The sequence below is a fragment of the Leguminivora glycinivorella genome, chromosome 5 (genome assembly GCF_023078275.1).
Source record: "Leguminivora glycinivorella isolate SPB_JAAS2020 chromosome 5, LegGlyc_1.1, whole genome shotgun sequence".
Lineage (NCBI taxonomy): Eukaryota > Metazoa > Arthropoda > Insecta > Lepidoptera > Tortricidae > Leguminivora > Leguminivora glycinivorella.
In genome coordinates, this window is record NC_062975.1 from 8,410,354 (window position 1) to 8,433,482 (window position 23,129).

At 39.6% G+C, this 23,129-nt stretch overlaps 1 protein-coding gene across 1 annotated transcript in view; it reads left to right on the plus strand.

Annotated features, from left to right (window-relative positions):
- LOC125226473 (dedicator of cytokinesis protein 4-like) overlaps positions 1 to 15,064 on the plus strand; it is a 20,984-nt gene extending 5,920 nt beyond the window's left edge. Inside the window, exons 7-22 of the mRNA XM_048130458.1 lie at positions 792 to 936; positions 2,176 to 2,404; positions 3,491 to 3,647; positions 4,199 to 4,312; positions 4,805 to 4,933; positions 5,328 to 5,522; positions 6,723 to 6,864; positions 7,407 to 7,567; positions 8,779 to 8,886; positions 9,147 to 9,460; positions 9,921 to 10,010; positions 10,162 to 10,261; positions 10,779 to 10,957; positions 11,947 to 12,044; positions 13,488 to 13,655; positions 14,815 to 15,064. Coding sequence (XP_047986415.1) covers positions 792 to 936; positions 2,176 to 2,404; positions 3,491 to 3,647; positions 4,199 to 4,312; positions 4,805 to 4,933; positions 5,328 to 5,522; positions 6,723 to 6,864; positions 7,407 to 7,567; positions 8,779 to 8,886; positions 9,147 to 9,460; positions 9,921 to 10,010; positions 10,162 to 10,261; positions 10,779 to 10,957; positions 11,947 to 12,044; positions 13,488 to 13,655; positions 14,815 to 14,984 — 2,499 coding nt within the window. The 3' untranslated portion in view covers positions 14,985 to 15,064. The remainder of the gene's footprint in view (positions 1 to 791; positions 937 to 2,175; positions 2,405 to 3,490; positions 3,648 to 4,198; positions 4,313 to 4,804; positions 4,934 to 5,327; positions 5,523 to 6,722; positions 6,865 to 7,406; positions 7,568 to 8,778; positions 8,887 to 9,146; positions 9,461 to 9,920; positions 10,011 to 10,161; positions 10,262 to 10,778; positions 10,958 to 11,946; positions 12,045 to 13,487; positions 13,656 to 14,814) is intronic.
- Positions 15,065 to 23,129: the final 8,065 nt, after the last annotated feature.

Consider the following 23,129-nt stretch of genomic DNA (forward strand, 5'->3'; position numbering starts at 1 on the left):
TGTGTTTCCATGACAACCCATACGATTTGACAGTTCGCGCACTTGTAATACAAGGCTTGTACCTTTCGAGAAACGGGCCCCAGGTCTGTGCGCACGCTATGCAGTGTCGATTCAGGGACACTTGAATGTCTCTCGCACGCCCAATATAAGCGTGCACTCAAGTCTTTCACTTAAGTACGTTTACACATTATCCGATCCGATATCGGATGTAGGAAGGATTTCAAAAGAAAAAATCAAAGATGGCGGCGTAAATATATGGGATATCGGTTCGACATCCGATATTGGATCGGATAATGTGAAAACGCGCTAAGGAAGCCACCGACAGTGCCCGTTACAGCCCAGCCCCGACATCGGTCTAAGCGCGACAGCGGTGGGCGGCAACCATACGTGCGAATGAAAAGTTTCATTGCCGTGTCTCGCTCCAATATATGAGTCGCTTAACTTAAAACCTCGGTAAATCCATTCAGGTTGAATATATAAAAAAATACAATATGATCTGAAAGATAATCAACCTTATAGCAGAATGGATTTACCCAGTTTTGAAGTTAAGCGACACATATGGCCGCCGCTCACCGCGCTGTCGCGCTTACGGCTCAGCCACGGCATCGGTCTAAGCGCGACAGCGGTGAGCGGCGGCCATACATTGGAGCGAGACATAGCGATGGGACTTTTCATTCGCACGTATGACTGCCGTTCACCGCTGTCGCGCTCAGACCAATGTCGTGGCTGGGCCGTTAGACCGATGTCGCGGCTGAGACGTTAGCGGTTTATGAAAGTGGTCACGTTCCCAGCTGTGGTCGGGGTACATGGAGCTGGGCGTGGCGCTGGTGACGTCGGGCGCGCTGACGCCGGAGCGCTGGGCGGGGCGCGGGCCCGAGCGCCCGCGCATGCGCGCCGCCGCCGGCCTGCAGGTGCTCGCCGTGTGGGGCCGCCTCGGTAACCACTCCACTCTCCACTCTACCATAAATTAAATATAACAAGATCATACCATCCCATACATTAAAATGCGACCGCCTACGAACGCGCTTACACCCCACCACACATAGATGGCGCCACAAAAAATGCCTTGTAGCTTTCGATTATACTTGTAGATGGCGTTAAGTGTCACTTTTGACATAGATTTACGGCTCGGAATTGACACTTAATGCCAATCTACAAATAATCGGTGGCAACAAGGCATTTTTGTGGCGCCATCTATGTGCGGTGGAGTGTAAGCGCATTCGTAGGCGGTCGCATTTTAATGTATGGGATGGTATGATCTTGTTATATTTAATTTATGACTCTACACTACTCCCGATATTACACTATCATACTAATATGCTCATAGAAGACGTGCCGACCTTTTTCTTCACGTTGGAGAAAAAGGGAGGCATACAGACCTATGATCAGATATATGATAAGACTAGGTTTTCCCGCGCTTTCGCCCGCGTAATAAAAGTAACCTTATTCAATAAACCATAAAAACGATACCCATGTTGCATTTTTGACTTTATCACCCCCTTCCCCCTTATAGGGGTTAAATTTCCAAAAAACGTGAAACACGTTTACTCGAATGTCTTTAGGAATCCTCCTGTGAAATTTCGAATAAAATAGTCAAAGTAATCTTGTTTTCCCATACAAACTTTGGACCCCCATTTCACCCACTTAGGAAGGGAATTTTGAAAAATTTTTTCTTAGTACTCCTCTACGCCATTTAAGGAACCTACGTGCCGAATTTGAAATCTCTAGGATCAGCGATTTCGGCTGTGCGTTGATATGTCAGTCAGTCAGTTTCTTCTTTTATATATTTAGATATATGATAGTGTACTATCGGCCTACAACTTAGAACTCATAAATAAGTAGTCGCCCCTTTATGCTACACCTGGTGAATGTTGAGCAGCTCGGAAGGGATAGTCTAAGCATTCGCACAGTTTAGCAGCGTACGCTATTTGAACTAGCGCGGTACAATACAATCCCGTCGCAGATAGAAAAATATCGATAAGCTCGTGTACTTATTTGCACATCCCTATTGATAGCGGGTTTTATTGGTCTGAATCTCAGATGGTAATGATCCAACAAATCTGCGATCGATCTTATACTAGACCGAAACGAGTCACGCGTGACTGTTCTTGCACTTCCATCCGATATTTGTGAAGCCAACGTTACGTGAAAAATTAAAATGTTATCATTTTTCAGGCAAAGCACAACTGCACCTTGTACCAGGCGCAGTCGGCGCCCTTCTAGAGATCACTCTAGTTGGCGAGCTCCGCCGTGCCGCCCTAGGCGCTCTAGTGTCACTCATGGCCATGGAGCGAGAAGCTACCGGCTCAGCACGACGAACCGAGGCTGCACTCGTCGACAAACTCGACTCACTTGTCGCTGACAACAAGGCGGATGACCACTACCGGAGATTGTTCGACTGCGTGTGAGTGTTTACAAAGCACAACTGCACCTTGTACAGTCAACCAATTGGAACCCTAGGCCACTGTAGAACTATGTCATAGTGACGTTGTAATCAGATTGTTAGAAATCTCTTACTGCTTGTTATTTTGACATGGTTGTAGAGTGGCCTAAGGTTCCAATTGGTTGACTGTACCTGGCACGATCGGCGCCCTTCTAGAGATCACTCTGGTCTGGTGGGCGAGCTGCGTCGCGCCGCCCTAGGCGCTATAGTATCACTCATAGTGATGCAACGAAAAGTCAACGGGTCAGCATGACGCACAGAGGTCGCACTCGTTGATAAACTCGACTCACTGATTGGACGGCTGTTTGACTGTAAGTATTGATGGAGAACAACCGGATCAGCTCGCCGCACGGAGCTGCGCTTATTGACAAGCTTGACTCACTGGATCTTATCCTGTGGGTGAGATTTTGAACATCTTGGTGACAAGGTAGATACTCGTACTCTAGTTGCTAGGTACGAAGTACGGCCACTATCCGTAGTCTAGTAACACGGACAACTTCATAAAATTAATCATTAATGAGAATAATGAGTTACAAGGCCTAAAATTTAAGGGTTAATAATAATTTCATAAGCATCTAAATAAGTGCAGCATACTGATGATTCAATTTGATACTAAAATGTGTTCTTTCACTCTGTGTTTTCTATGAATAATAAAGTCTTGCCGACAATACTAAACAGCAGTGGCGGGGCGTGAAAATTTTCGTTGGTAAAGCCGGAGGGGTTTTTGGAATGTGTTTCGTATGGACTTCTATTCTACAGATACTAGAGAATTTTAGGGAACCCGTTGGGAATCGAGTTGTATCGACGCTCCGCCACTGCTAAACAGTAACTTTATCCATTTTAACATAGTCGACATGTTTTATTGTATATGACTCGTTACATTTAATATTTCATAAATATTCATTCTACATGCTACATTATTGAACGCAGGGAGCATCTAAGTTCTGTGTAAGTATTGACCATGTTCTGATGAAATGTAACATTATGAATATAGCCATATTACTTGAACTACAATAATGACAACTGTTTTATTGATATCATTATCAGACTTATGGAGCGCGTCTCAACCGAGGGTTGGCGCGAGGCTGGTGCGGCGTTCGTAGGCTGCGTGACTCGCTTACTGGAGCGGTTGCTCGACTACCGAGCCGTCATGCAGGGCGCCGAACACCGCGACAAGAGAATGGCCGCTACCGTCAACCTTCTTGTGAGTAGTAAATATGGTCGTTACTAGGCATGGCATCCGTAGGCTGCGTGATGCGCTTACTAGGAAGGCTGCTTGGCTACCGAGACTCCGAAAACCGTGCCAAGAGTATTTTAATAAGATATTCACTCAGCCTTTACTATAATTTTGCTAAATGTATGTAGACACCAGTGGCAGAGCGTCGATACAACTCGATTCCCAACGGGTTCCCTAAAATTCTCTAGTATCTGTACAAGTCCATACAAAACAGATGCCAAAAACCCCTCCGGCTTTACCAACGAAAATTTTCACGCCCCGCCACTGGTAGACACTGAGCAGATTTTAGAGACACAGGGTCAATGTAACAACAAAACATTACGAAACGCTAGCTTTCTTTTCAAAACACTTTGTCGTTTAGTATGTGTTAGATGATACTACTAGCGCCATCTATGGCCGCTCTTTGGAATTAAAAACAAGTATTCTACAGAAGCTCTATTGAAAAATGTGGCAATCTCACGTCTTTACGCATTATTTTTCGCCAGTTATAATATTGCTCTTTATAATTTATGCTACAGAGTTTTTACAAAAACGAGATCGACCGCAAGGAAATGTACTTACGCTACGTGTACAAACTGCACGATCTGCACATCGCGTCGGATAACTTTGTTGAAGCCGGGTGCACGCTCTTGGTAAGTTTACTGCACATTTTCTAGAAATATATTCCTAATAGGTGCCTAATATAAAAATCGGATATACATACATTGTTTTGCAAAACTTAGAAAAATACATATATTAAAAATACAGTTACATTTTTAAACATGCGACTGGTAGCGCCATCATTCCAGTTAAAGTGGTACTTTTCTGTAAATATCCATACTAATATTATAAATGGGAAAGTGTGTGTGTCTGTTTGTTTGTCCGTCCTTCACAGAAAAACGGAGCGACGAATTGACGTGATTTTTTAAGAGGAGATAGTTGAAGGGATGGAGAGTGACATAAGCTATTTTTGTCTCTTTCTAATGCGAGCGAAGCCGCGGCCAAGAGCTAGTCACTTTATAAAGAGCAAAAAAGTTTAGAATCACATCTGTCACATAATGTTCTACTTAGACTTTTAAGCGTTTTTTTTACAGGAGTTTCTAAGTACCTAAACTTTACATATTTAACCCATTTTCATTTTGCAGCTATACGCAGAAACATTGAGTTGGGAGAGCGACCAAGTTGGAGTTGACCCAGAATATCCTGAAACACCAGAATGGAAGCGAAAGGAAGCTCTATACAATCAAGTCTTACAATACTTTGATCGCGGAAAGGTAAATCTATCATATTTCATCATAAGTTAACTGACAGGCAAGATTGGTCGCGCGATAAATGATAAAACATCAGGTCGTCCCTATCGCACTTACAAATAGTGCGAAAAGACGTCCTGACGTTATATCGTTTACCGCGCGACCATGCTATCGGTTCTGGAAATCTTAGCCAACTCGTATTGTCATGGGTCTTGAATAAGTTCATGGCGCCTTGACAAGATTGATTCTAAGTTGTTTCTTATATTAAACGCCTACACAATTACACATGGTTCGTCGTCTCCCTTACGTTAATCGCCGTATCAAATCCTGCCTAAAACACTGTAATCGTCTGTTGTATAGCCACTTTAATCAACACTACTTCTCTAAATGAATATCATAAAATATGTTCATTTTTCAGTGCTGGGAAAAAGGTCTACCACTTCTGCGAGAGCTAGCAAACCTCTACGAACAGAAACTCTGCGACTACGCTCGTCTGGCTCACTGCCTCCGCACCCATGCGACTTTCCTCGACTCCATACTGACCCAACTACGCCCGGAACCAGAGTATTTCAGAGTCGGGTTCTATGGAAAAGGATGTCCGCTGTTTGTGAGGGTGAGTTATTTTGTTAGTTACCGTGGCAACCTACTGAGAATAGAAGCTATGCGGCTACGCTCGCCTGGCTCACTGCCTCCGAACCCATGCGACTTTCTTCGACTCCATACTAACCAAAGTCGATCGAGTTACTCTCAAAGTAAAATGTGTAATCACAGTGCGTAGACTGCCATCTCTCGACAGAGGCTTAAAACTTTTGAACCTCAGTTTTGACAATTTGGCCAAATACTATGTAAACTCTACGAGTTAATACGTGCAGCTCGGTGCCAAAGTTGGCAACATGCAACGGCATGAGTTGATCAAAATAGTTTAGTTTCATACAGCATAAAATTAAAAAAAATTACAAATTCTTATTTTTTTGTTTTATTCCGTCTAAAAATGTTAAAGTAGATCAAGTAATAGCATTTTCTATTTTAATTTACTCAAATAAAAGTCTGAACAACTACTTTGATCAACTTGAACCGCTAGATGGCGCTAGTAAAATTGTTGCCGCTCAATTGTATGGGAAACGTCAGAAGCTGCACGCACGAGTTTATATAGTATTTGATTTGGCCCATATTCTTAGTTTGATATGTGTTAAAATGTCAAATATTAATATTAGTGCCATCTAGCCGAGCGTCCCCCAAAGGTGTAACTCCATCTAGGCCACCGTACCTTTTTCTATATGGTTCCGAGGTACGTTTTTTCTTAGAACTTTATCTGTCTATACGGAGTAACTTCAGTAGTCGGGTTTTACGGGAAAGGATGCCCTCTGTTTGTGAGGGTGAGTCATGCCTATACGGTATAAGATAAGATAAAAGACATGACGATCTCTTAACATGTACGGACATGTACAGACATCACACATAAAACAACGAAGAACAAAAAGATATAAAAAGTGTTCATCACGAACAAAACGTGTTCATCATGAAATGGACCCAACTCAGCATAATGCTACCCTTGTGGCCAGCGCTGATCTTCCGTTGGGCTCATTTGGTGACACCACGACAGATATACCTATTTTGGTCTTTGAACTTAAACTACATGTGTGTCGCTAATTTCGTTCGGGGCTATGCAACCTCCTTTTACTCAGTTGTGTTGCTACTATGTTTGGAATGGGTAAGTTATATTTGTTACCGTGACAACGTCATAAGAATAGATACGAAGCATTTTTGTGAGTTTTCAAACGTATTATTTTTCTCATTATTTTTTTCTTTACAGAATAAGCAATTCGTGTATCGCGGCTACGATTACGAACGAATCGGCGCGTTTACGCAACGCTTGCAGTCGGAATACGTCGCTGCACATATTATGATGCGCAACACACCTCCCGATGACTCCATCATCGCTAACGACTCGCAATGTAAGTAGCACATAATGTTTACAGTTCAGTGAAATGTGAAACATTACGCAGCGTCTACGCTCGGAATACGTCGTAGCAATTATCATGATGCGTAAAACACAGCCCGACGATTTCATCATCGCCAACGACTCACAGTGTAAGTGTCCAAAAGTCCTTCGTCACTTAGTTGAAGATCATGCAATTCTCAGAATAATACCTCAAATTTTCCAAAAGTGAATTTAAATTATACATTGTTCATACTTCAATAGATTACTTTGGTACCATCAATTATTAGGTACCTACTATTAATTTGCTCAGCCGATATTCCACATCTAATGAACTACATATTTATCGTTGTATAATTGTCACATAGTTTTTCATGCACCCTGAACGGGAGCGTGGGCTGGACGTGCGCGGACAGGTACCCAGCGGACAAATCTGTGTCTATTTCTCGACACACATGGACGGATGAGTCCGCCAGACACATCTGTCAGGCAGATCCGACGGACAAATCCGTACGTGTATGCAATGTCTGGCTAGCTCATCACGTGTTCAACTTGCAGACATCCAGATCTGCAACGTGAAGCCCGTGGCAGCGCGGCGGCAGTGGGGCGCAGGCGCGCCCGAGCAAGCGCGCCGGTTCTACGCCTGCAACGACGTCAACACATTCCTGTGCGACCGGCCACTGCACAAGCCGCCCATAGACAAGGACAATGAGTTCAAGGTTCCTGGCTCTTTTCTCATATTCCATTATTAAAACTTGTACCGATGAAAAAATTTAAAACATAAAAGCTGCAAAAAATGATTTCATATCTGCGCTCCATTTAATCTACTCGCAAATGTCTGTCTATCTGTTTACCTAGAGAAATATGACCTCTTTGAAGTAAGATACTACTGATTGGTTAGGTTCCATCTGAGGTTTTAACCTGTCACTTTCCATCAATATCTAATCACTTCATTACAGAAGAACTTTCCCCTTATATGAAAAATACGAATGAAATGCAATGTATTAGTGTGTATGGCTTTCATCTGCTTTAGATATGGCTGCTTGTCTCGGAGGAACATTTTCAGGTACAAACTGAAGGTATTTATCTAACCCAAGCTTTTTCCTGTGTGCCTACTAAAGTAGGCAAAGTGGGTATAATTCAGAATAACATTTGATATTTTCTTTGTTTTTCCAAAAACTTCCTTAAATTTTGGCTAGGATTGATAACATGAGACTATGTCAGCCATTGAAGCTACTTAATCCTATGAATCACAACGAACGCATGAAATAGACATACTAGTATTTTCTTTCAGTCATCTTTTCATATATATTCAGACGGGCGATGGCTGAAAGATAATACCAGTATGTATATCTCATGCGTTTGTTATGATTAATAGGAATGAATAGCTTGAATGGCTAACATAGTCTCATGTAATCAATCCAAGCCAAAATTTAAGGAAGTTTTTGGAAAAATAAAGAAAATATCAAATGTCATTCTGAATTATACCCACTTTGCCTACTTCAGTAGACACACAGGAAAAAGCTTGGGTTAGATAAATACTTTCAGTTTCTAACATAAAATGTTCCTCCGAGACAATCAGCGATATCTAAAGCAGATGACAGCCATACACACTACTACATTGCATTTCATTCGTATTTTAATTACTGTATGATCAAATTCGTCCAGAGCCAAAAGTACTGATTATTTATACTCATGTAAAAAAATAATTGTACGATCATTGATATGTTATTGTCTGTATGTTGTACGCCATGAAATTAGTTAAAAGTTTTCCAATACAACTGTGATGTTAAGTTTAAGGGTAAAGAAATTATGATAGAAAGTTTATTTTATATGTCGGTGTATGAAGAATTTTGTCCAGTACTGTATGGATTGATTTCTCTTCAGTACTCTCTCAAATAATATTTCATATTTGCGCCTTTGTTTGCAGAGTCTTTGGATTGAAAGGACGACGCTGGTGACCGAAAACACGCTTCCCGGCATATTGAGATGGTCTGAAGTTGTATCAAGATCAGTTGAAGAAATTCCACCTGTTGAAGTAAGTCAGACTTGAAATGTATTACCTATCCCTATATTCACGTCCAAGATCCCCACGTTATTGGGTTTTATGCTCCATAAATTCTTAAATTGTGCGTTCTGCATAAAAACAGGTTCACGAAAACTATCTCGGAATTAATGAACAAAATTTTGAGCTGAGCAGTGCCAGTGCCAACTGTACATTATGAGGTTGCTTCTTTAAAATAACCCGTGACTATAATTCTATACATAGGATGCACTTTATCTTGCTAATTTTTCCAGTTCGCCTGCGAAACCATGGAGTCAACCGAGCGTGAACTCCGAGGCCTTATATCACAGTACACCGCCGACCCCGCGCGCAACCTCAACCCCTTCTCCATGCGCCTGCAGGGCACCATCGATGCCAACGTGCAGGGCGGCATCACTAAATATGAACAGGCCTTCCTTACGTCAGAGTTTGCGAGGACGGCCACCCCTAGAGAAGCAGCGGCGGCTGCTAAGTTGAGACGGCTAGTGGCGTCTCAGTTGGCTGTGGTAGATGCTGGATTGGCTCTGCATGGAAGACTGGCGCCTGAAGATGTTAAGCCGTTACACAGGTGAGGTTCTCAACGAATACGAGCAAGCCTTCCTAACGTCCGAGTTCGCTAGGACGGCCACCCCTAGAGAAGCGGCGGCTGCGGCGAAACTGAGGAGACTAGTGGCATCGCAACTGGCTGTTGTTGACGCAGGGTTGTCTTGACTCTGCATGGAAGGCTGGCGCCTGAAGATGTTAAACCTTTGCACAGGTGAGGTTCTCAAGAAATACGAGCAAGACTTCGTCGCATCGAAATTCGCTAGGACGGCGACACCGAGAGAGGGTGCCTAAACTAATTTTAAAATACCTTGTGGCTTCTCAGTTGGCTGTTGTAGATGCGGGGTTGACCCTACATGAGCGGTTGACACGTGAAGATGAAACCTTTACACAGTTTTCTCACTAATTACAGTCATAGATGTTGCGTAGGCAGACATGTATGGGCATGAATTTACAAATAACTATATTATTAATTCTCTTTACAGGCGACTGGTGGAACGATTCAATCAACTGAGGCAAAACCTTGGCCCTGGCTTGGCCAGAGCAAGGCGGCAGCTGTCGGAAAGCATTGTTAAGTAAGTGTAATTTTTCTTGGCCTATTTGCGTACTCCCACTGAGAAAATACCTCATCTTAGCCAGTTAGTTTCGATGTCTTGCTAAATTTGATTATTAATAAATTATGTGCTTAGCTAGTGAACCTAATCTTTGTATATATTTTTATTTCAGCACTCCGCTACCTCCGGTGCCGCAGATGGATAAACGATCTCAGAGTATACAACAGAATGACAACTTCTATGAAGATGGTCATCTTTATAACAAGCCTATCGTAAGTAAATTATACGCGATACCACTTCATTGCCTCACAATCCATTCTATTATTAATGTTCAAACCAAGTTCAAAATCGGGTGTAGTGCAGGATTATACCTATACCTACTGGACTAAATTGTCTTAACAGTTGTTAGCTCACGTTAAGCTCTAAAAAAAGGTAATTTACTAGTAGCAATAGGCTAGTTTCCTACTAGTCAAAGCAGCTTCTTTTTAAGAATTGTCAAAACGATTTGCTAATATGGAATTACTATGAAATACTGAGGAGTGACGTCATGGTCAATTAATTTACTTTATATCTTTCTCTTTGACATATTAAATAGAAATTATATTTAAACATAACTACTGTTCATATTTTTCTTGCTTTACTTCGTGCACTGCATAAAATACTTTATTTTAAGTATTGGAAAATAGCCTATTGTTTAAAACGAACCCTAATCAACGTTTCTCATTTTTAGTTCAGCTCAGTACAAACTTATGTCATCTAGACATAGTTCATCGTTTTGATTTATTTCAGTACTCGCTAGAAGACTGCGTCGAGCAGCGAACGGAGAGCATAATGTCAACGAGTCTACCCCTGGGCGGTGAAAAGAGTGATGGTGATGACTCGATGATCAAGTCCGCGCCTCCCCTACCGACGAGGCCCAAGTCTGGTGACCCCAGGAGTCCTACCAGGCCTCCGCTTGACAAGTATCGGTAATAACTTCTCCTCATTTTAGAGCATCTAATATAACACTAGAGGAGTACTTCGAATATTGAACAGAGAGCAGAATGTTAATGAGTCTACTACCATCGTTCGGCGAAAAGAGGGACGGTGACAACTCCACGTTCAATTGTTCAAGTACGCATCGCCGCTGCCAACGAGGTCTAATCGATAATAACTCCTTCTTAACTAGATCATCTAGACTAGCGTTTTTGAGTCTCGATGACTCGATGATCAAATCCGCGCCATTTTTGCCATTGACGCTTTTCTTTTTTAGGGTTCCGTAGCCAAAATGGCAAAAACGGAACCCTTATAGTTTCGTCATGTCCGTCTGTCCGTCTGTCCGTCTGTCCGTCTGTCCGTCTGTCACAGCCGATTTACTCGGAAACTATAAGTACTACAGTGATGAAATTTGATGGGAATATGTGTTGTATGAACCGCTACAAAATTATGACACTAAATAGTAAAAAAAAGAATTGGGGGTGGGGCCCCCATACATGTAACTGAGGGATGAAAATTTTTTTTTCGATGTACATACCCGTGTGGGGTATCAATGGAAAGGTCTTTTAAAATGATATAAAGTTTTCTAAAAAACATTTTTCTTAAAGTGAACGGTTTTTGAGATATCAGCTCTCAAAGTCGTAAAAAGTATGTCCCCCCCCCTCTATTTTTATAACTACGGGGTATAAAATTCTAAAAAAAATAGAGGTGATGCATGCTAATTAACTCTTTCAACGATTTTTGGTTTGATCAAAGTATCTCTTATAGTTTTTGAGATAGGTTGATTTAACTGTAATTTTGGCAGGTGTATAAATTGACATAATAAGTTTATTATATTTGCTGCTACGGAACCCTTTGTGCGCGAGCCCGACTCGCACTTGGCCGGTTTTGTCAGTATTTGTTCTCTTCAAGTGTCTAGTTAATGGCATTTTATTTTTACGAAAAACATGACATGACTCATTAAAATAATCGATCATTTCAGTGACTCGCTGGACGGCGAGGCGGTGGAGACCCGGCGCCACAGCCGCGCGTCGTGGAGCGAGCCCGGCGACGCGCCGCCATTACCACCACGCGTTTCAGGTACAGTTAGTTACGACACAATTGCGGATAAGACGAATTCGAAACGAGTGTTGATAAATTAAAACACGACTGAAGAGAATTGCAGAAAGTGTGGGAAAGTAGCACCATGTGTTCTGTAAATAACTAATGCGTTTAGTCAATGTTTATACAGTCAACCGATTGGAACCCTAGGCCACTGTAGAACTATGTCATAGTGACGTTATAAATCAGATTGTAAGAAATATCTACTGCTTGTCATTTTGACATGGTCTTAGAGTGGCCTAGGGTTCTTGGTTGACTGTATAGTACTTATTTACAGTAATTATTCGACGACCGGTCTGGTTCAGTCGGTAGTGACCCTGCCTGCTGAGCCGCGGTCCCGGGTCGAATCCCGGTAAGGGCATTTATCTGTGTGACGAGCACAGATATTTGTTCCTGAGTCATGGACGTTTTCTATGTATATAAGTATGTATTTATCTAAGTATGTATATCGTCGCTTAGCACCCATAGTACAAGTTTTGCTTAGTTTGGGGCTAAGTTGATTTGTGTAAGGTGTCCCCAATATTTATTTATTTATTTATTTTGCTTCTTAGGTTAAGCTTTTTATAATATGAATATAAAAGTAAAATACAAAAACACATACAAAACAATATAAAAAACATATAAACACATTATAAAAAACCTAACCTAGGGTGCCGCCAGCAGCGGGGCAGGGCCCAAGCTGCCGGTGGTTAGGGCTGCAGAGAGAGGAACCGTCGGACTATCCGCGCCGTGTCCAAGATCACCGCCTTCTGCATCTGGCCCTTGATCCAGCCACCTAGCGAGAGTCTCTTAAGATGTTGATCGAGACTCTTCGCTATGAGACCGTTCGCTGAAACGACTATCGGAACAATGATCGTTGAATCAACATCCCACATGGCGGTTATCTCGTGAGCCAAGTCTAGGTACTTACTGGACTTGTCCTTCTCGGCTTTCACGAGATTCTCATCATGGGGGATGGTGATGTCAACGAGCACGGCCCGGCGTTGCGGTCGATCTATTATCACAATGTCAGGCTTATTGGCTACAATAGTCCTGTCAGTGATAATAGATCGATCCCAATAGAGCGTGGCACGACCATTTTCAAGAACTGGCGCAGGCAAGTACTTGTAGTACGGTACTTCGCGGTCCACAAGGCCGTATTGAAGAGCAAGTTGCTGGTGAATAATCCTGGCTACGAGATTATGTCTGTGCAGGTACTCGCCGTTAGCAAGATGAGAACAACCGGAAATGATATGCCTGAGTGACTCTCCGGGACGGCGGCATGCCCGACAAATGTCGACCGTACCGTCCTTCAGGATATATTTCCGGTAGTTGTTCGTCATCATAACTTCGTCCGCAATTGCACAGGCAAAACCCTCGGTTTCTCCGAAGAGGTCCCCGAATCGTAACCAGTTCACCTTATTTATTTTATTATTGTCTCAGGTTCTGGTCGATCATGGACGGAGGCGCCACCGGCAGTCCCGCGGCGGGCGCGCGACGAGCCCCCGCGCGCGGGCGAGGCTCGCGGCGACGACGCGCGCGACTCCGGCGTCAGCGTCGGCCACGCCGACCACCCCTACACCAACTCCATGGACCACCGCCGCCACCACGGTACCACCCACACTACACACACTCATGTCGCTATAGCCACACCTGGCACAATGGCGGCATTTCAATATATGAAAGAAACGCGTTCCTACGCACACAGTCTAAGCTCGTGTAGACGAACGCGTATCGCGCTTGTGTGAGTGAGATAAAACAAGTCGACCTGTCGACTGGTCGCGTTCTTGACAGGCGGTAACCGAGAGCGGGTGGGCAGCATTTTCAGCTCGAAGCAGAGAGTGGCCATACTGTACTATAGTACTTTTTATTATACTGTGCTATAACTACAGCTCGAGCCTGAAGTGCCGAGCCCCCAACCAAGCCTACTGATGTGCCGACGGAAAGTTTCCAAAATTCTGAAATTTTCACATGGGAAAACTTCGGAAACTTTCCATACTTGTATGGATGGAAATTTTCCATTTCATAAATTTAAATTCCTTTTATTCTTCGTGAAAGTTTCGTGAATTTTTCAAGAAATTTAAGATGTTTTTGGAAAGTTTCCGCAACTTGCACATCATTAACCAAGCCGGAAAGCGGACCGCTGCCATCACAGTAGTACCTTTGTTAGCTGAGGTGTTGACCTCATGTCGCCACAGATTCGACCTGAATCTGCTCAGACGGAGCCGCAGCCTGCGGTGACGCGGTGGACGCTCGCCGTAATATTTTTTTGACACACCACAGTATTCGAGTTGTCAAGCGATTTCATCTCTTGGTTTTTCCCGAGAACCGTACATGTTTCGTTCGATGTGTATACCCGTATACATCAGTCTACTTACACTAGTTACATCTTAAGATATGAAAACTGCTCTCGACAATCAAGCACCTTGGCAATAGCAATAGTGTTTCAGATGTTTTTGATTGTGTTCGGAGACCGTATTTAAAGTCGTGATCGTACCACAAACCGTTTTTGTTCCTACCAAAGAATATACGCTAAAATCTCAAATTTCGGAACTTCAGCGTAATAATTTAATTGTGGCGTAGGTGAGAGGCTGGCAACCTGTCACTGCAATGTCACAATTCGGATTTCTTTCAACCCCTTTTTACCAAGAGTGGCACTGAAACTTAGTAGTTCATGTGCTCTGCCTACCCCTTTATGGGCTAGAGGCGTGACTATATTTGTATGTATGTGTATGAAACTTAAGAAACTAATGAACGTGTTCAGTTTCAGATTTCGACCTGACCGTGGAATCCCTCCGCTACGAGGAAATAATCTCAATGATGTCGGAGCCTCTCCGCGTGGACGAGGGCGAGACTCCGCCGCCCATCCCGCCCAAGGGGCTCGGCCACCTCAGCAGCTTCGACTCCGGCCATCATGAAAACGGCGAGACCAACTGCTAAACCCTACCTGGGTAAGGCCACTAGGCACTGGTCCCATCACGGCGAGAAAAACGAACAAAAGATAAGCACTCCCATGTAAATAAAAGAGACACGGCGATTTTGATAGCTCACCGCTGGGCGAGTAACTATAAACATCGCCGTGTCTCTTTTATTTGCACGGGAGCGACTATCTTTTGTTCGTTTTCATAGCCGATAGCTCATAGCTTAGTAGCTCGCGGTGGGACCAGTGCTTTACAGGTGTCCGTCCTGTACAAATGCACGTTTTTTCGTATACGACTTACGCTTATTCAAATCGATGATTATTTTACTGTGTTCTTATGACAGAAAAAAATTTATAAGGTAAAAGTACCAGTCCTCGACAGTGACCTAGAGATGCCACTTTAAATCTTAAATCATTGTCAATAAATGTGACAGAAGGCTGTCATCAATTAATTATGATCAGGGCGACCACTGGTATGTACAGTAAGCTGCGAAATGGGATGGAGAAATTATGAATGAATTCATTGATAAATTCGCCCAAGTACTTTTGCACCTCTCTGTACTTACCTGCCATTTTTTTAAAAGAAAAAATGTGTTTGTACGTGACGATGGTAACAAATTTTTTCCAATATTGCTTAGGAGAACTTATAACTATTCTACCGTAACAAATCGAGGCTAGCTCTTCCCTAATACGCTAGAACTCCAGCTTAAGCTTTAGTCTAAAGTATCCTGCCAAACTATTGTAAATTAAATTCTGTGACAGTCGTGACATCGAGATTAAAGTTCAAAGTTGCTTCCCGTGAGAATCCTAAGAACGATTAGCGCCTATGAAAAATAAATAGCAATGATTTTACGGCGCATCATTGCTCCTCAAGTTTATTCCGTCACTGCGATTCCTAACTTTAAGCTTGTATTATGAGATATTTCATTTTATTAGGTGATATCGTATTCGCTAGATATATAGAGTTAATAAATGTATTATTTAATTAGGCGTGCATATCATTCATTTTAGAGGTGTAACTACGAAGTGATTTGTAACGATTTCTTTGTGCTACCTTTAGTTTTTAACCGGGGCCATATGATACGTGATAAAAAATAAAATAAAAACTCAGATGCGTAGCGAAAATCGATTAAATTGCTCCACTAATGTAGATACTCGAAATTCCTCCATTTTATTTTGCGGTAGCAAACAAAATTATTTTAATGGTAGCTCTGAGAATTTATTAGATAGGTATAAGATTATGACATGGAGATTTGTAATGGAATTGTTTCGATTTCTCACTATATTATGCATATATACTATTATTTTAATTTATTTGATATAAAATGTATTTTTATTTTTTGGAGATTTTTCATATTATTTTTTGTATCGATTACGTGTTCACCGTGAGACCTGTAAATGATACTTCAGCCGACATCGATACATTTTATAGTAACTACATATTAAATCTACTATAAAATGGTTTCCTGCCTGTTTATGATACTATACAGGGTGTCCCAAGACCATGGGACATGAAGGGAAAGTACCTAAAATATCACAGATAGGATATGTTGCTGAAAGAAGACTTTATTTTATTTTTAAAACTTGGCAAAACTGCATTCAAAAATTTTAAATTTTTTTTGGAAATATTGTATGGACAAAATTTAAGGCTAAGGAGTATGCCACGTAAAATGTTAAAATTCATGGTCTTCTTTTTATGTCCGACACTATGTTATTTAGAGAAAAATAATCCTTATGATGAAACCTATCGATCGGTATGACAAAATTACAGGATGTTTTTTTTTTCTCGTGTAGCGAGTTTGATTCCCGGTTTAACCATGTAATTATTTAAAAATCTATGATTGCAGTTTTACTTAATTTTAAAAATAAAATAAAGTCTTCTTTTAGCAAAATACCCTATCTACGATATTTAAGGTACTTTACGTTCATGTCCCATAGTCTTGGGACACCCTGTATATCTATTACAATCTATTACATCTTTATATTTAACGATAAAATGAGAATTTACTAATATTTTAAAGTACCCTCTAAACGAGAGTATTTCATTGAGAGAGTTGGCTGCTAGGTTTCACGGTATTAAACATTTGAGTGTAGATTTTTCTATAAACTTTTTATATGATATTATCAGGGAGCGTACTTTTCATGCCGATGACATCAATCTGACGTCACGCTCCATATAGGGTGATCCCAAATAGTTTTATTGTAAATTATTAATCATTAGTCGTCAATCATTTTAATCGTGGAAATTACTTCAAATACAGTAGTCCATTTACATGTGGCATAAATAATACCTACTTGAAATGTGAAACTTGAATAAAATTATATGATTTGTTTTTATACATAAATTTAATTAAATAATATTGTTAACAACACATTACAATAAATACGTAGAAAAAAAAATCCTCTCTAACGTAAAGCACACCATCCTTCTTGCATTCATTACCATGCAAAGAAATTCATAACTTATAAAATGATTGATGACTAATGATTAATAATTTACAATAAAACAATTTGTGATCATCCTATATGGAACGTGACGTCAAATTGATTTCATCGGCACGAAAAGTACGCTCCCTGGATATTATGAATGCCCAATCAGTTAAGTAGGAAGTTATTTATAAGAACATTTTACTTTGTGACAATACAATCAAATAATTTTAATGTTCTTCCGATACTGCTCAACCAATTTCAGTCTATTTTGACTAAGGCTGCATAAAACACAATTTCAATTTATACGATTGGGTGCATTAGGATAATTTCGAAAGTCGTCTAATTTCGAAAGTCACATAAAAATCACCATTATTTCCATCATATCAAAATTCCCATTTCGAAATTATCTGAACATTTCTGTGCTTCGAAATTGCCCCAATACACTTCACATCTTCGCTTTTTTATATCTGATCATAATAAGCAATAATGAAGTTTTATATTCCTACATTACTTATACATATTTGTAAATTGCAACATTAAAATGTAGGTATATGTACAATAGGGTTTAAATACAACAGCATTTGCTTGAAAATTGATTTATCTGTTCTATACGTCCAAATAAGCCTCAAATACACGTACAAGTTTCAAGCGAGGATCCAGCTTCGTGCCCAGGGGGGGTCACGTGATAAAGGCCCAGGCCACGTGGTCTATTTGTATGGCCAACCTAGGCTCCAGGGGGGGGGTCATGACCCCCCCCCCCCCCTCTGGATCCGCGCATGACAAGTTTTACCATAGAGGAATAAGTAAGGGAAGAGTTGTAACTCCATACATCAGTAAATGCAAGTTATTTGTAGCGTCATTCACGCGTCAGTCACGCGTCAACTAGCGTAAATTATCAGTACTGCTATTTGTCAATAGATGCCCCGACGAACAGAAAGTCTAATGCTCAACGATTTTAAGCTAATCTGTTTTCAATTACTTCTGCTTGTAATATAAGTTGTAAACTGTTTTAATATTACATTTTTGGCAGACGAGACACTGTTGACACCTAGTGTCGAGTAGTGGTACTGATAATTTACGGTAGTTGCGTGATTGACGCGTGAATGACGCTGGATGTCACTACAAATAACTTGCATTTACTGATGTTACAAATCTTCCCTTACTTCTTCTCTTCTTCTATGGTTTTACTTACGTAATTAAGGACACAACAAGTAAGTACATATACATATCCAACTACTTTTTGTCTTTACTTAACCTCTTAAGGCCCAATGTACATTACAATGTACATATTGTTGCAATCTAATTTGAATCTTTCTTGAACCAAATAAAATAGAATTTCCATTGATACATTGATTTTTGAAACAAGGTTCAAATTCTTTATGGGTAAACTATGGTGGGTCCTAGGAGGTTAAACATCAACAACAGACAAACAAAAACCGTACAAGTGTATCTGAGGCTTAATGATTGTCATTTGATCTCTAGGATCCAGTGTTAAAATGTATTTTTCCCCTCACTACCTCGGAAACACGTGTTTTGTCCTTTAATACCAGCGGGTAAAAACGCATTTTATCCACTAGTGGGTAAAGTAATTTGACCTTGAATAAAGTCAATTTAACTGCTTTAAAATTGATAAAAGTAGGTGAATCTAGTAATAAAGATGATTTACCATCTGTGGAACTACTGTGATAAACGCATTTTTTGCGTTGTAGTTTCCTCGCTATAGTGAGGGGAAAAGTTTTGTGTTACACTCGGGTGCAAATGTATTTTACTTCTCGTGTGTTAAAAAACTCGCAAGTTCAGGATTCTATTCTTGAACCACTCGCTTCGCTCGTGGTTCAACTATAGAATACTTTCACTTGCTCGTTTTTCAATTCCACACTCGGCGTTAAAATACAACTTTGCCCCCTTGTATAACAAATAACTATTGTTCTATGAAACGCATGGAAAATGGACGCAATATACCAAGACCTCAATATGGTGCAATGTTTTTATTATTTTACATACTTAGGTACATGAACCGTCTCATAGTGTTTTGAAGATTTTATATGATCTTTTTACAATAAATGTGCTAGCTTACTACATTGATGTGAGATATTCCAAATTTAAAAGTGATTTAGTTTTAAATTAATTATATTATCATTCAATTTCTTGGCTTTAAGTTTAGATCTCGTTTAGTAAAATTCTCTTTGAGATGTCTTTAAACTAACGCATTTATACAAAAAAAAAAATTTGGCATTCTATAAACTGAAATATGAACCACATGTTTCCGACTATTCTTACACAGGTTTTCATGAAAACGTGATATTTTTATACGTTTCTATTTAATACTGTAGTTTTTTTATCATATACTAAGACTTAGATGTTAAGTTGACGTTTTCAACGAACAATATACATGTTTATTCATATGTTATTATACACTTAGCTCGTACAACTTGGTTAGTTCATGCATGTTGGTATAGTTAGTAAGCAATGTCACTGTTTGATATTCAGCATTATAAGCAATTAGTAAAGGTGTTCCTAAATTTGATTGTTTTAAGTTTGCTTTTATGATCGAAATTTCACAGCTCTTCGTGAGACTATTGAGAAAACTAGTAAAATAGGCTACTTGCCTCCTAGTCAATCAGCGTCTTTTTAAGAACTGTCAAAACGAATTTGAACGACTTGCTAATATGGAATTTATATGAAATCGAATTGAGTGACGTCACGGTCAACTCAGTTACTTTATATGTCTACCTGACTTATTAAATAGAAATTGAATTTAAAAATAACTTATGTCCATGTTTTTTCTTATAATTTTCTGATGCTTTATTTCGTGCATGGTATAAAATATTTTATTTTTACTACAGTCAAGTTCCGTATTGTCTGAGCTGACTAAGCAGGTAAAGTTTGAAAGTGAGGGAGCAATAAGTTTAGAGCGATACAAGTGCAGAAAAGAAAAAGGACGAAACGATTGGCAATGAATTAAAACATAACCGAAGAGTGTGTTTTAAGACACGATTTCCGTTATGATTTCTGTTATCGCATGTATCTTATACGACGTTGTGTAGTATACCTATCATCCTTTGAAGTATCGACATGGCAAGTAATGCCATTACGAACTAGGGCAGGAAAAAAAACATATATTGTACTGTAAACTATATTTACTTAGTCCGTACTATATATTCCGTTATTTTCTACTTGATAATTGTTAAACTATAGTCTAATTAAATCATCAAAAGCCAGGATGAATGGCCAAGCTGAGGGGGAACATTATTACGTTAAAAGCAAACTTGAAGCAGTCATAATTTGTTTATACTCATAAATACATTCAGGCATATTATTATAATTTGTTTCTCATGGTGGGAAAGCCTGTTATTACTTGAAATTAAATAATATATTGAATACCGAAAACATACTTACAGTGCTTAGTGTCCAACTCCTCGATTGTACTATGAAATTTCAATTTTTAAATATATATTTACGGTTTTATGCACAGTGTCAAGCTTAACATTTTTAATATTGATAAGTTACCTAAGTTGAAAAGAATTTGACTGATCTTATTGATAGTTTGTATGTACACCAGTAATTATTGTATTCCTTTAATGTATTATCTCATTAGGATAGACTATTGTCATTATTCCATATAGCTAAAACCTTATTCGTAATTAAACCAAAAATTCATTCGGCTATTTTTGTAATGATAAATTGATAACTATCCATTGGATTCCTTTTAGAATGTAAATTATTTCGCATAGATGCTACGGTCTTCCACTAAGATTTCAGACTGTTTCAAATTTCCTGTCGACTATTTTTATGACACTAATTGAATTGTGCACTTAACTATTCTTATTATCAATAATATGTTTCAACGTAGTTTAAACTAGCGAGGCGACATAATTATGAATCATCAAACACTAACTTTAATACTAGTGGACTATTTCAACCACAGTGACACTGACAATAGGCTAGTTTCCTACTAGTCAAATCAGCTTTTTTTAAGAACTGTCAAAACGATTTGCTAATATGGAATTACTATGAAATACTGAGGTGTGACGTCACGGTCAATTCATTTACTTTATATCTTTCTCTTTGACTTATTAAATAGAAATTATGTTTATACATAACTACTGTCCATATTTTTCTTCTGTGTGTGCTTTATTTCGTGCACTGCATAAAATATTTTAATTTAAAGTATAGGAAACTAGCCTATTCTGTACCTATTTCTACGCTGATATGTAACATTGTTTCTCGGCGTCAATATTTCCTTGTTCAACGGGCAATATACAGTCAACCAATTGGAACCATGTCAAAATTATAAGCAGTAAGAGATTTCTTACAATCTGATTTATAATGTCACTATGACATAGTTCTACAGTGGCCTAGGGTTCCAATCGGTTGACTGTACGGCGAAGTGTCACTGTCGGGCAACAATTGTCAATATTGCGAAATAGGCCGTGTTATTTGGTGGTGAAATATTAACACTGTCGATAAGACGTTAAACTTTCGTGAGACATTTTCAAAGACTTAAATTTACGGATGTACTCTCGTTAATATATCGTGAGTATTCATACTTGATGATGATGACTATATAACTTAATATGTCGTGACATATTTGGGCCATTTTTTTTTTCAAAGTTGTCCACCCCATTTTTTTTTTATTTGGAATTTTTTATGTGGATTCCACTCAGAATCGCGAGCTCTTTCAATTCTAATAGGAGAAAAAAAAGTGTCCCAAAGTTTTTTCGCATTCTGTTACCATATTTTCATACATTTTGTATGGCGGTAACGGAATGGAAGGTTCGAAAAAATGTATGGAAATCTTGGGACATTTTTTTCTTCCTATCAGGATCGAAAGACCTCGCCTCGCGATCTAGCGTCTCGCGAGCGTCGCGTCGCGCCAACTGTATTAATCGTCGACGTAAAAAATACCCATGTTACAAAAAAAGTAAAGTGGACAACTTTGAAAAAAATGGCTCATTTTCTTGACTACATCCGTATATTTAAATAATATCGATATTTACTTATCGATACATTTATAAAGACAACATAACCTAATTTGATTGATTTACTTATCGATACATTTATAAAGACTTACTTAAGTTATCATAAAAAATCGATAACTTAAGTAAGTCGCTATCAGTATTATTGAATTTTATAAAATAATAAAATTTGGTTTGGCTATTCTTGAACTTCACTGTTTATATGATTGGTGTAGAATATGGATAGAGTGGTTGGTGTAAAACTAGCGTCTAGTGGAGGCCAATGCAATGTTAAGTACAAAGCTTAGTCTTAAATTAAATGGACATTATTAAATAGTGAAGACATGTAGCCATTTGTAACTCAAACGGTCGAAATAAATATATAGAATGGATCGTAGAAGTTGTTTGATTTTATTAACATTATTACAATAGTTTAGTATTTATTGTTCTGCCTACCCCTTTATGGGATACAGGCGTGATTGTATGTATGTATTTATTCCCTATAACATGGGCAGCATGTAGCCTTACGCTGCTATAATTATTTTTAAAATCGGGACTTAATAGCGTATGACTACATATTAAATTGACCTCCAAAGTTTCAGGGACGGCGTTGTCTCGGCGTTGTCCCCGTGGTCTCGGAAAAGACTGGCTTGAAATGACATCAACACCTTCTGACATCCGCGCGAGTTTTTCGAAGTACCCGCACTCGATTTTGATTATCAACTTGAACTGTTTGCGCACTAGGGATGTTAGATACTCTGTCGACACACAACACTG